The 10991-nt window shown below is 48.1% G+C and overlaps 1 protein-coding gene across 1 annotated transcript; it reads left to right on the top strand.

Annotated features, from left to right (window-relative positions):
* The first annotated feature begins 2538 nt into the window (after positions 1-2538).
* LOC134291174 (uncharacterized) lies at positions 2539-10823 on the top strand. Its single transcript, XM_062858616.1, has 4 exons — positions 2539-2618; positions 2969-5550; positions 5961-8096; positions 10753-10823. Exons 1-4 carry the CDS (start codon positions 2539-2541, stop codon positions 10821-10823), a joined length of 4869 nt encoding a protein of 1622 aa, XP_062714600.1.
* The last annotated feature ends 168 nt before the right edge of the window (positions 10824-10991 follow it).

Below are 10991 nucleotides of genomic sequence, written 5' to 3'. Positions count from 1 at the left end.
CGCACGGTGGTCATGGTTGCTAACGCGTTGGATAGCACAGATTTCTATTGTCGCCAGGAAATCTGACGCGAAATACGTTCTCCTCACAGCAGTGGGAGACCGAAAGCGAGACCGAAAATAGCAATACAAAGCGCGGTTGAAAAACACGTCTGGTCGCAGCGAGAGCTTGAACCTAACTGATGAAAAAACTGAAAGAAAAGAATGTGGGGGTATAATTTCAACCAACATCCGCGGCCGGGGGCCGGCTAGGGTTCACTGTGCCCAAGTAAGGTACAGTTCAATAACAAAGCGGGTGCTTTGTTTTGGAGAATTTGGTGCCAAATTCCAAAGACGATGAGGATGATGATGGTGACGATGATGATGATGGGGAGAATGATAATGACGTCGATGGTTGGTTCAATTCTTTCACACACCCAAGCCTTGTATACGCTCAAGTGAGGCGGGGCTAGAAGATGTAGGCCTTGGTGTAAAGATTCTCAGTAGGTTTTGTGCGAACACGCCCAAGTCAGGCGTGGTTAGGAGATTTAAGTTTTTCGTTGGTATTAATATTCTTGGTAGGGCTTGGGATACGCCCAAGATAGAAGAGTCGTGATGTTTTCAAGAAGAGAAGGATTTTAATCACGATGAGGACAAGTAGGATAGGTAGAGGTCTAGGTTTTGGACTTATTAGTATTTTCATTTGGTAGGGTTTTGGATACGCCCAAGTTGGTTCGGGCATTGTTAGGAATTATCATGACATCTTCGGCAAGACGAGAATGATCGTAGGAATTTTAGACACGCCCAAGCTGGTTCGGGTATTGCTAGGAAATTTAGGCTATAAATACGGAGGCTTTGGCTTCAGTCGGGGCAGTCAGTGAAGACAGTGCGTAGAGAACAGCCAGTAGCCCAAGCAACACACATGTTATATAAAAGTTACGACAGAGCAAGTTTTGGTTGTATAGAAGTTTATTTTACGTAATTCTAGCATTGTGTTGAAATGACGTAAAATAAACTTCTATACAACCAAAACCTGCGCTGTCGTAACTTTTATATAACATGTGTGTTACTTGGGAGTCGGAGAGTTCGGTGACAACGTTAACGCAGGCAGCACATCGGATAAGTCTTGAGCTCCCATGTGGGACACCTCTAGATACTGTCCAAATAAAGGCTGTAGGTAGGACGTAGTAGTCGGGTCAAGAAGAAGCTGGAAGTGTCTCTAGTAGTTCGGTGCAGAAATACTGAAAATGTTAAGGTAATATAAGAACAAGGGAATCGTTGTAATATAAGTGATGGTTTGTGATACTTCAATATAGTTTATTAAAACTGTGTCGGACTGTAATGAAATGAAAGATATCACATTCCGTGTAGTGTTTAATGCTGCCCCTGGACGGTACAGGGCGCTTCAACGGCACCAGACAGGCTAGCGGATAGATCGGTTGTAAACAACCGTTCGTGTAGGTAGCAACCTGCTGGACTGATACGCGATAGTGAGAGTTCGACTGTCGTATGGGAGATAGCCGGAGAAGGGATGCATTTAAATCAACAGTGGTGGATATGTTGACAAGAGATACGGTGACCGATGATAAGAGAGGAATCTTGGCTCTTCTCAAAATCTACATTCTGCGATCGCGATCAATCATCTGGCAATGACCTTTAGATCAACGTAGGGAGTTAACCCCATATAGCCGAGGCGGTAAACGCACGGGTATTCAGCATGACCATGCTGAGGGTGACGGGTTCGATTCCCGGTCGGTCCAGGATCTTTTCGTAAAGGAAATTTCCTTGACTTCCTTGGGCATAGAGTATCTTCGTGCCTGCCACACGATATACACATGCAAAATGGTCATTGGCAGAGGAAGCTCTCAGTTAATAACTGTGGAAGTGCTCATAGAACACTAAGCTGAGAGGCAGGCTTTGTCTCAGTGAGGACGTTACGCCAAGAAGAGGAGAGGAGAGAGGAGGAGGAAGTTAACATCGATCATTCCCTACGATCACAGGCGCGCCGGTGAAGGCCTACGCACGGCTTTTTGTGAACCTCTTTTTGTTTGTAAGCGTGATGTTAGTTTTAAGACAATAAATGTAGTCCGTATAGTTGGTGTTTGTTTTAAAAATACAGTTTGTTTTAATGTACCACGAGTGAGTGTTATTACTTGAAACGGAGGAATTGCGCCCAAGGTCCGCAGGAGTCGGCATTCTATCTGAAAGGAAGGAAGGAATAGTTCGCCCACACACCAAGAACCACTCCACCTAAACCAACCATCAACCGGTCGAGTGTTGAGGAGCCATCCCACTAAATCGAAGGAGGTAAATTCCCGGTTCCCCAACATTTTTGGTCCTTCGAGCCGGATTGGTTGGACCACGGAAGGACTGGAACTAGCACCAAGATCGCTAGTAAGCGCGCTTGGCTAAGCGCCATCATCAGGACGGGCACAAAGGAGACGATCGCCATTCCCAGCGTGATCAATTATCACCCCGCCATATCACTCGCGGACAATTAAACTGGCGCATTAGGACTACACCATTGGATGCTATTGGACTTCGCGCTCTTTTCCAACTATTATGGCTTCGGACTTGGACATCCACCGATTGGAATTTGGCGCCAAAACGGGCAACTGCATCGCTGTTCTGCGACCCGGATAGTTTTTTCGGATATTTTATCCCATCCATCCGCCGGCGGCGGCAGACGATACGTTACGTCTGGGACAAATGTGGCCTATGCTGTGGGCTCATACTGACGACAAAACGGAGCATAGTTAATCCCCAGAAGAAGGCGCAATATAGCGACCGAAACGTCGGATGAAAGCTTAAAAATCCGTTTGGATTTATTCCTCCAAAGACTGAACGCTATTCCCCTTCCAACATAATCACCAACACCCAGAAGAAGGCGCAATATAGCGACCGAAACGTCGGATGAAAGCTTAAAAATCCGTTTTTGAGTTATTCCTCCAAAGACTGAACGCCATTCCCCTTCCAACATAATCACCAACAGTCGAAATTCGAAGAAAGCTACCGATGTCAACATACGCTTGATCAGATTGGATGAACTTTGGGAGAAGTACGGCGAGACGTTGGTGGAAATCAAGTGCCATGAAGATTACACCGCTGAAGATGAGACCTACAACGAGCAGCGTCTACTCTACAGCAGCCGCTACTACCGATCGAAGTCATCCCTCACGGACAAGGCAACGGAACTGCAAGGTACACCAGAGCTGAACCAGTCAACGCGTGCCAACGATTCAACCCTGCATGGCGCGCTGGACCATGTGCGCCTGCCGCAGATTAAGCTGCAGACTTTCAACGGCGACATCGACGAGTGGATTAGTTTCCGGGATTTATTCACGTCTCTGATCCACTGGAGAACTGATCTTCCAGAAGTAGAAAAACTTCATTATTTAAAGGGGTGTCTTCAAGGGGAACCAAAGGCGTTGATCGATCCTTTGAAAATTACGCAGGCCAATTATCAAATCGCGTGGGACACTCTTTTAAAACGCTATAACAATAGCAAACAGCTCAAGAAAAGACAGGTTCAATCGTTGTTTAGTCTGCCTTCGCTTTCCAAAGAGTCGATTTCGAATTTACACGTTCTTGTTGAGGGGTTTGAAAGGGCCGTGCCAACTTTGGATCAGGTCGTCCAGCCAGCAGAGTACAAGGACCTTTTGCTAGTAAATCTCACTAATCGTTTGGACCCTGTGACCCACAGAGGATGGGAAGAGTTTTCGTCCACAAACGGTAAGGATTCCTTGAAAGATTTGACGGAATTTCTACAACGCAGGATCCGTGTACTCGAGTCACTTCCAACGAAGGCCGCCGAATCTAGGGGAGTTCATTCGGTGCAGCCACAGTCTCAAAAGCAGAAGCAGTCGACGGTGAAAACTAGCTACAGCACAATGCAGTCTTCATCCGGAAAACGGTGCGTGGCGTGCAAGGAGAATCATTTTCTCTTCCAATGCGCCGCATTCCAGCGAATGTCAGTGGTTGACAGGGATGCACTGCTGAAAACCCACTCTTTATGCAGGAGCTGCTTTAAAATGGGTCATATGTCCAAGGAATGCCAGTCTAAGTTCAATTGTCGGAACTGTAAGGGTCGCCACCACACTCTGGTGTGTTTCAGGTCGGAGAAGGATAGCTCTGCAAAGGTCGCAGCGGTTGCCAGGGGCAGCCATCCTTCAATTCCAAGGGAATCCTCCGAGGCCAGCGAACCTTCCGGATCGGGTTCGTCTCAGGTGGTTAACATGACAGCCACCGACATTTCGGTTTCTGGTGCGGCTCAACAGTATTCTTCGCAAGTCTTGCTAGCAACAGCAGTCGTCGTCGTGGAAGATGACGAAGGAGGACGGTTTCCTGCTCGGGCTCTGCTGGATTCAGGTTCGGAAAGCAACTTCATCACGGAGCGGCTTAGTCAACGGATGAAGACCCACCGAGAAAAGGTAGACATCTCGGTGCGTTGGATTGGTCAGTCAGGGACCAAAGTCAGGCAAAAAATCCAGGCGGTGGTTCGATCGCGAGTTTCTCAATTCTCGCAATCTATGAGCTTCCTTATTCTACCTAGCGTAACGGTGAATCTTCCAACTGCTACAATCAATACGGATGGTTGGTCGATACCTCCAGGGATCAAACTGGCTGATCCCGCCTTTTTCGAGTCTGGTAGAGTAGATATGGTGCTCGGTATCGAGTCATTCTTCGACTTTTTCGAAACCAGTCAAAGGAAAACCCTAGGAAACGAATTGCCAACGCTCAACGAATCGGTTTTTGGATGGGTGGTGTGTGGAGGCTTATCCAACTCAAGTCAGGATCTGCGCATCACTTGCAACGCTTCAGCAACAGAGAATCTGGAGTCTCTGGTTGCCCGGTTCTGGTCCAGTGAAGAGGTTGGTCCGGTCAAGGTACTCTCTCCGGAGGAAAAACGATGTGAGGACCTATTCCAAAATACAGTCCAAAGGAATCCCGAAGGCAGATATACTGTCACACTCCCAAAGGAAGAAGACGCTGTTTCACGGCTGGGCGAGTCAAAGGAAATCGCTATCCGGCGTCTTCAAGGTACCGAGCGTAGATTGGGCAGAAATGCAAATCTTCACAAAAGCTATCACGACTTCTTGGAGGAATATGAGTCGATGGGACATATGGTGAAGGTGGAAGGAGCAGCGTTAACATCACAACGGCGTTGTTTCCTACCTCATCATCCTGTTTTCAAGGAGGACAGCACTACCACGAAGGTCAGAGTGGTGTTCGACGCTTCCTGTGCGACGTCATCCGGCGTATCCCTCAACAATGTGTTACTGACAGGACCGGTAATACAGGACGACTTGAGGTCAATCATCATGCGGAGTCGTACCAAGCAGATCATGCTCGTTTCGGACGTCGAGAAGGTGTTCCGACAAATCTGGGTGCATCCGGAAGACAGACCTCTCCAATGCATCTTGTGGCGCTCTAATCCTCAGGACGAGATCAACGTGTACGAGCTCAAAACCGTTACGTACGGAACGAAACCGGCACCATACCTAGCCACAAGGACCCTCAAACAGCTAGCGATGGATGAAGAGGCAACATACCCCCTTGGTGCAGCTGCAGCGAGTGAAGACACATACATGGATGAATTAACTCATCTGAAATTTTATCTAAATTCAATTTCTATGCACCTACACGGCGTCTTCGTAGTCGAACACCTTTTAAAACTTGTTATAATCGGACGGATTACGCTAAATTTGGACCAATTAATCAAATGATGTCAATCTATAATGAACATTGCGAAATGATTGACTTTACAATGTCTCAGCATAATCTGAAACAATATTTCAATAACAACAGAAATAGACACGCATAGTTTGAACGAACTACTTTTTAGACCCATATAAAAAATAATAAAATGCATTAATAAGAAATAGAAAACAAAATTTATGTATATGTTTATGTCTATGTACTAGTCTACGTTGGATTGACGAAATAAAGAAATAAGAAATAGGATGATGTCATCACGGGGGCAGATTCGGTGGAACAGGCTTGCGAGCTTCGTAAACAACTAAGTGAAATGACGGAACGAGGTGGATTTAGGCTCAGGAAGTGGGCTTCCAATTGCTCCAAGGCCTTGGAAGGACTTACTGAGGACAACCTAGCGATCCGAGAGGTGGACGGAATCAATTTGGACCCGGATCCGTCCGTGAAGACCCTCGGACTTACCTGGATGCCGAGGAGTGATCAGCTGAAGTTTAAGTTCGACATTCCGGCGGTGCAACAAGATCAACAATTCACCAAACGGGAAGTACTATCCATAATCGCGACGCTCTTCGACCCCCTAGGGCTGCTAGGAGCAACAATCACAACTGCGAAGATCGTGATGCAGCTTCTCTGGAAATTTCGAGACGATGATGACTATGCGCTGGACTGGGACCAGCCGATATCTTCGATGGTGGGTGAGGTTTGGAGGAGATACCTCACACAACTTCCTCTGCTGAACGAAATCAGGATCGATCGTTGTGTCGTCATTCCCAACGCAGTTACCACGGAAATCCATTGCTTCTCGGACGCCTCTGAGAAGGCATATGGCTGCTGTATTTATTTGAGAAGTGTAGATGCAGCAGGAAGGATTAGGGTGCGGTTACTTTCGTCAAAATCAAGAGTGGCCCCTCTAAAATGCCTAACGATTCCGCGTCTAGAACTTTGCGGCGCTGTACTATCAGCGCAACTCTTCGAAAAGGTGCAAGAATCTCTGAAATTCCCGACGCAGTCATATTTCTGGACGGATTCCACCTGCGTCCTGCGTTGGATTCAGGCTGCACCGACAACATGGACCACTTATGTGGCCAACCGAGTGGCAAAAATCCACACGCTCACCAATTCGGAACAGTGGAGACACGTACCTGGCAAGGAGAATCCAGCCGACTTGATTTCCAGAGGTATAATGCCGAAAGACATCATCCAAAATGAATTCTGGTGGCGTGGACCGCAATGGTTAGAAGGAGATTCTGGACAATGGCCAAACAAACCGGAATCTTTTAATGCGGTTGTAGCAGATAAGGAGAAGCGGCGCACAGTCGTTGTTTGTACCAGCTCCCCTGCCGCAGAATTCAACGATTGGTATCTAGGACGATCCTCATCGTATATCGAACTTGTCAGGCGGACGGCGTACTGGTTACGGTATATCAAACTTCTACGCACTCCGAAGGAACAGCGAAATCCACTAAAGTTTTTGACGACAGTGGAGTTACGAGAAGCAGAGTTTACCGTAGTGCGGATGGTGCAGAAGGAATTCTTCGTAGATGAATGCAAGGCGCTGGCGAAAAGGGAAGCAGTTCAAAGAAAGTCACCACTGCGGTGGTTTAGTCCGTACATATCCGAGGACCAGGTCATCCGTGTAGGAGGTAGACTACGCCATTCAGAAGAAGCCGAGGATACCAAACACCCCATGGTTCTACCTGCCGGTCATCACCTCACCAAGTTGATCCTCCGCTACTACCACGAAAAACTGCTGCACGCTGGCCCGCAGTTGCTATTGGCAGCAGTTCGTGAACGTTTTTGGCCGTTAGGAGGGAGAAACGTAGCTCGGAACGTGGTCCACCGGTGCATGAAATGCTTTCGGTCAAAACCGACGTCGATTGAGCAGTTTATGGGAGAACTGCCGGCGGCACGTGTCACTGTGTCTCGTCCCTTCTCGCAAACCGGTGTGGATTACTGTGGGCCGTTTTACGTACGGCCTGCACCCAGGCGGCCGGCCGTCAAGATGTACGTCGCTGTGTTCATTTGTCTCTACACCAAGGCGGTGCATCTGGAGCTTGTATCCGACCTTACTACGGACAGGTTTATCCAAGCTCTGCGTCGGTTTACGTCTCGGAGGGGCAAGGCCAAGGACATGATGTACTTCGACAATGAAACCAACTTCGTTGGAGCAAGGAACAAACTTCGGGATCTATACGAGCTAGTAAGAAGTCAGGAGCACCAGGAAAGGATTGTCAAACATAGTTTGGAAAACGGTACGCAATGGCACTTCAACCCACCGAGTGCTCCGCATTTTGGGGGCCTTTGGGAAGCAGCAGTGCGTTCCCCTAAGGTTCACCTACTTAAGGTAGCAGGAGAAACAACACTGTCTCCGGAGGACTTCAACACGCTGCTCGTGCAGATCGAGGGTTGCTTAAATTCCCGTCCATTGACACCTATGTCAGACGATCCCAACGATTTGGAGCCGTTAACCCCTTCTCATTTTTTGATTGGATCAAGCCTTCAAACCCTTCCGGACCCAGATTTGGAAGGCGTTCAGATGAATCGTCTCGACCGTTTTCAACTAATACAGAAAATCCTTCAAGACTTCTGGAAGAGATGGTGCTTCGTTGGTTTTGAGCTGATGAATGGCATCCTCAACTTCCTTCAGCGTGGGAGTTGGTTCATTTCCGTCCTCCGCTGTTACTGGCGTCGTCGTTTCCTCCGTTGCCGTGGTCTCCCGTGCCTACGTTCTCCACGCCATTCAGGTACTGATCGAAGTGCTGCTTCCACCTTTCGATCACCTCACGTCCGTCCGTCAAGAGGTCTCCGTCCTTATCCCTGCACATTTCGGCTCGCGGCTCGAAGCCGTTGCGGGATGTGTTGAGTTTCTGGTAGAACTTCCATGTTTCTTGGGAATGGTACATCAGTTCCATTTCCTCACACTCCGCTTCTTCCAGGCAACACTTTTTCTCCCGGGAGAGACGGGTCTGCTGCTTCCGCTTCTTTCTGTATCGCTCCACGTTCTGTCGGGTTTCATGCTGCAGCATTACCGCTCGCGCTGCGTCCTTCTCCTCCACAACCGCTCTGCACTCCTTGTCGAAGGTTGTTGATGGCTGCTTTGACTGTACTCCAGCAGTCCTCTTGTGGGGCCACATCGAGCTCACCCTTGTCTGGCAACGCTGCCACGAGATTCTGCGCGTATGCGGTGGCGACATCCAGTTGCTTTAGTCGCGCTAGATCGTACCCGGGCGGCCGCTGGTACTGTAAAATATGAATAACGGAGAGTTTTTGTCGCAGTTTAACCATCACCAGGTAGTGATCAGAGTCGATATTAGCGCCACGATAGGTCCTGACGTCGATAATGTCGGAGAAGTGCCATGCCGTCCATCAATCAGAACGTGGTCGATTTGCGATTCCGTTTGTTGTGGTGATCTCCAGGTGTAACGATACGGGAGGCTGTGCTGGAAGAAGGTGCTACGAATGGCCATGTTCTTGGAGGCGGCGAAGTTGATTAGGCGTAGGCCATTTCCGTTCGTCAGCTGGTGGGGGCTGAACTTTCCAATCGTCGGTTTGAATTCCTACTCCTGGCCTACCTGAGCGTTTAGGTCTCCTATGAAGATCTTGACGTCGTTGTTTGGGCAGCGGTCGTACTCGCGTTCGATCTGCGCGTAAAATTCGTCTTTGTCATCATCAGTGCTTCCGGAGTGAGAGCTGTGCACGTTTATTATGCTGATGTTGAAGAATCGGCCCTTGATCCTCAACCTGCACATTCTTTCGTCGATCGGCCACCAATCGATCACGCGACTCTGCATGTGCGCATCACTATAAAAGCTGTTCCCAGCTCACGTGTGTTGCCGCAACTCTGGTTTATGGTATGATTACCTCTAAACGTTCGCACCATGGCTCCTGTCCAACACGCCTCCTGCAGCGCAACGATTCCGAACCCGCGGTCCTTCACTGCCGTTCTACGCCCAATTGTCCCATGTTATATGGGAATCCCATATAACATGGGACAATTATGTGTAGAACGGCAGTTCAGTATATCGGTGAGTATGCGGGTGCTCCCGATGAAGTTGAGAGATCTGCAGTTCCACGTTCCGAGCTTTCAATCGCAAGTCCCTTTTCGTCGCTGTGGTCGTCGCCATTGGTATCGGTTCGCATTCTTCTCTTGTTGATTTTTCGGTGCTTATCTTTTTACGGCTGGCTCGCAGGGTCTGACACCAACCCACTAAGCTAAGCTTACCTTTCCGGAAGCTACGGCTTCTGCATTGACATTTCCTCCAACTACAGTGCTAAATAGCTAGGCTCAAGCGCCAGTCTTCGCCTTCCTTCAGGAATCTATCCAGGAATTCCTTCAGGATTTTACCAAGAGATTCGGTCTTGGAACTATTTCAGGGATACCTCCAGGAATTCCTTTAGAAATTCCTAAAGGAATTCATACAGGTATTCCTCAAGGGATTTCTTCAGGAATTTTCCCAGAGTCCCTCTATGCATTTCTCCAGGAATTTCTCCATCAATTCATCCAGGGTTTGCTCCAAGATGTTTTCCAGGATTCCTCCAGGAATATAGAAATTTCTCCAGGAATTCTTCCATCTGTCCCTTAGGAATTCCTCAAGGGATTCTTCACAAATTTATCCACGAATTCCTCTCACAATTATTCTAGAGATTATTCCTGGATGTCCTCCAATAATTCATCTAGGAATTTCTCCAGGAATTCATCCAAGATTTCCTCCGGGGATTCCTCCAGAAATTTCCCCAGAAATTCTTCCAGAATTTCCTTCTGGAATTCCGCCAGGAATTTGGCCAGACATTTATCCAGCCTGCACTTAAATTATCGGGTCTACAAAAGTACACAGAAGATGTTTGGTATGGCGCCGTTACGTCTAGCAAGAATGGCGTATGAGATGACTCACCAACACAGGCCTGAATTTCTTTGGATTTTTATCGGTGAACATCGGGAGAAGCAACGCGAAACTTTGAGTAGCCGTATTTACATGCTTATCCATTAGAGCGGTGTACATTGAAGTCGCCGCTGAAGAACCCCGGTCAAGATATTTTCGGAAAACGGGACCAACATTCTAGGCACCGCAAGACTTCTGAAGGATCAAGTTGAGAAGTTGGCCGTAACATTCACGGCTACCGCTACCAAGTAGGTGTTCAATCCGTCCGCACTTTATACATGGGCGGTGCATGGAAGCAGATGATCTGCCCCGTTAAAACAAATATTTAAAAAGCATGTAATAACAACGGCAAGCTGTATTGTCCATGGTTATAGGCAAAGCTACAGTGAACGCCGTCCTCTCATATATCTATGTACGCTA

Source organism: Aedes albopictus, chromosome 1 (genome assembly GCF_035046485.1).
Source record: "Aedes albopictus strain Foshan chromosome 1, AalbF5, whole genome shotgun sequence".
Lineage (NCBI taxonomy): Eukaryota > Metazoa > Arthropoda > Insecta > Diptera > Culicidae > Aedes > Aedes albopictus.
The sequence above is the reverse complement of the archived record's forward strand: the minus strand, read 5'-3'. Positions and strand labels throughout refer to the sequence as shown.

What these genes read in the sequence shown, in the direction of transcription:
- LOC134291174 (XM_062858616.1), top strand. Translation starts at nt 2,539, where the DNA reads ATGGCTTCGGACTTGGACATCCACCGATTGGAATTTGGCGCCAAAACG. An exon ending in GCTGTTCTGCGACCCGGATA is followed by an intron (nt 2,619 to 2,968) that starts GTTTTTTCGGAT and finishes AATCACCAACAG; the next exon opens with TCGAAATTCGAAGAAAGCTA. An exon ending in GCTGCTCGTGCAGATCGAGG is followed by an intron (nt 8,097 to 10,752) that starts GTTGCTTAAATT and finishes CCAACATTCTAG; the next exon opens with GCACCGCAAGACTTCTGAAG.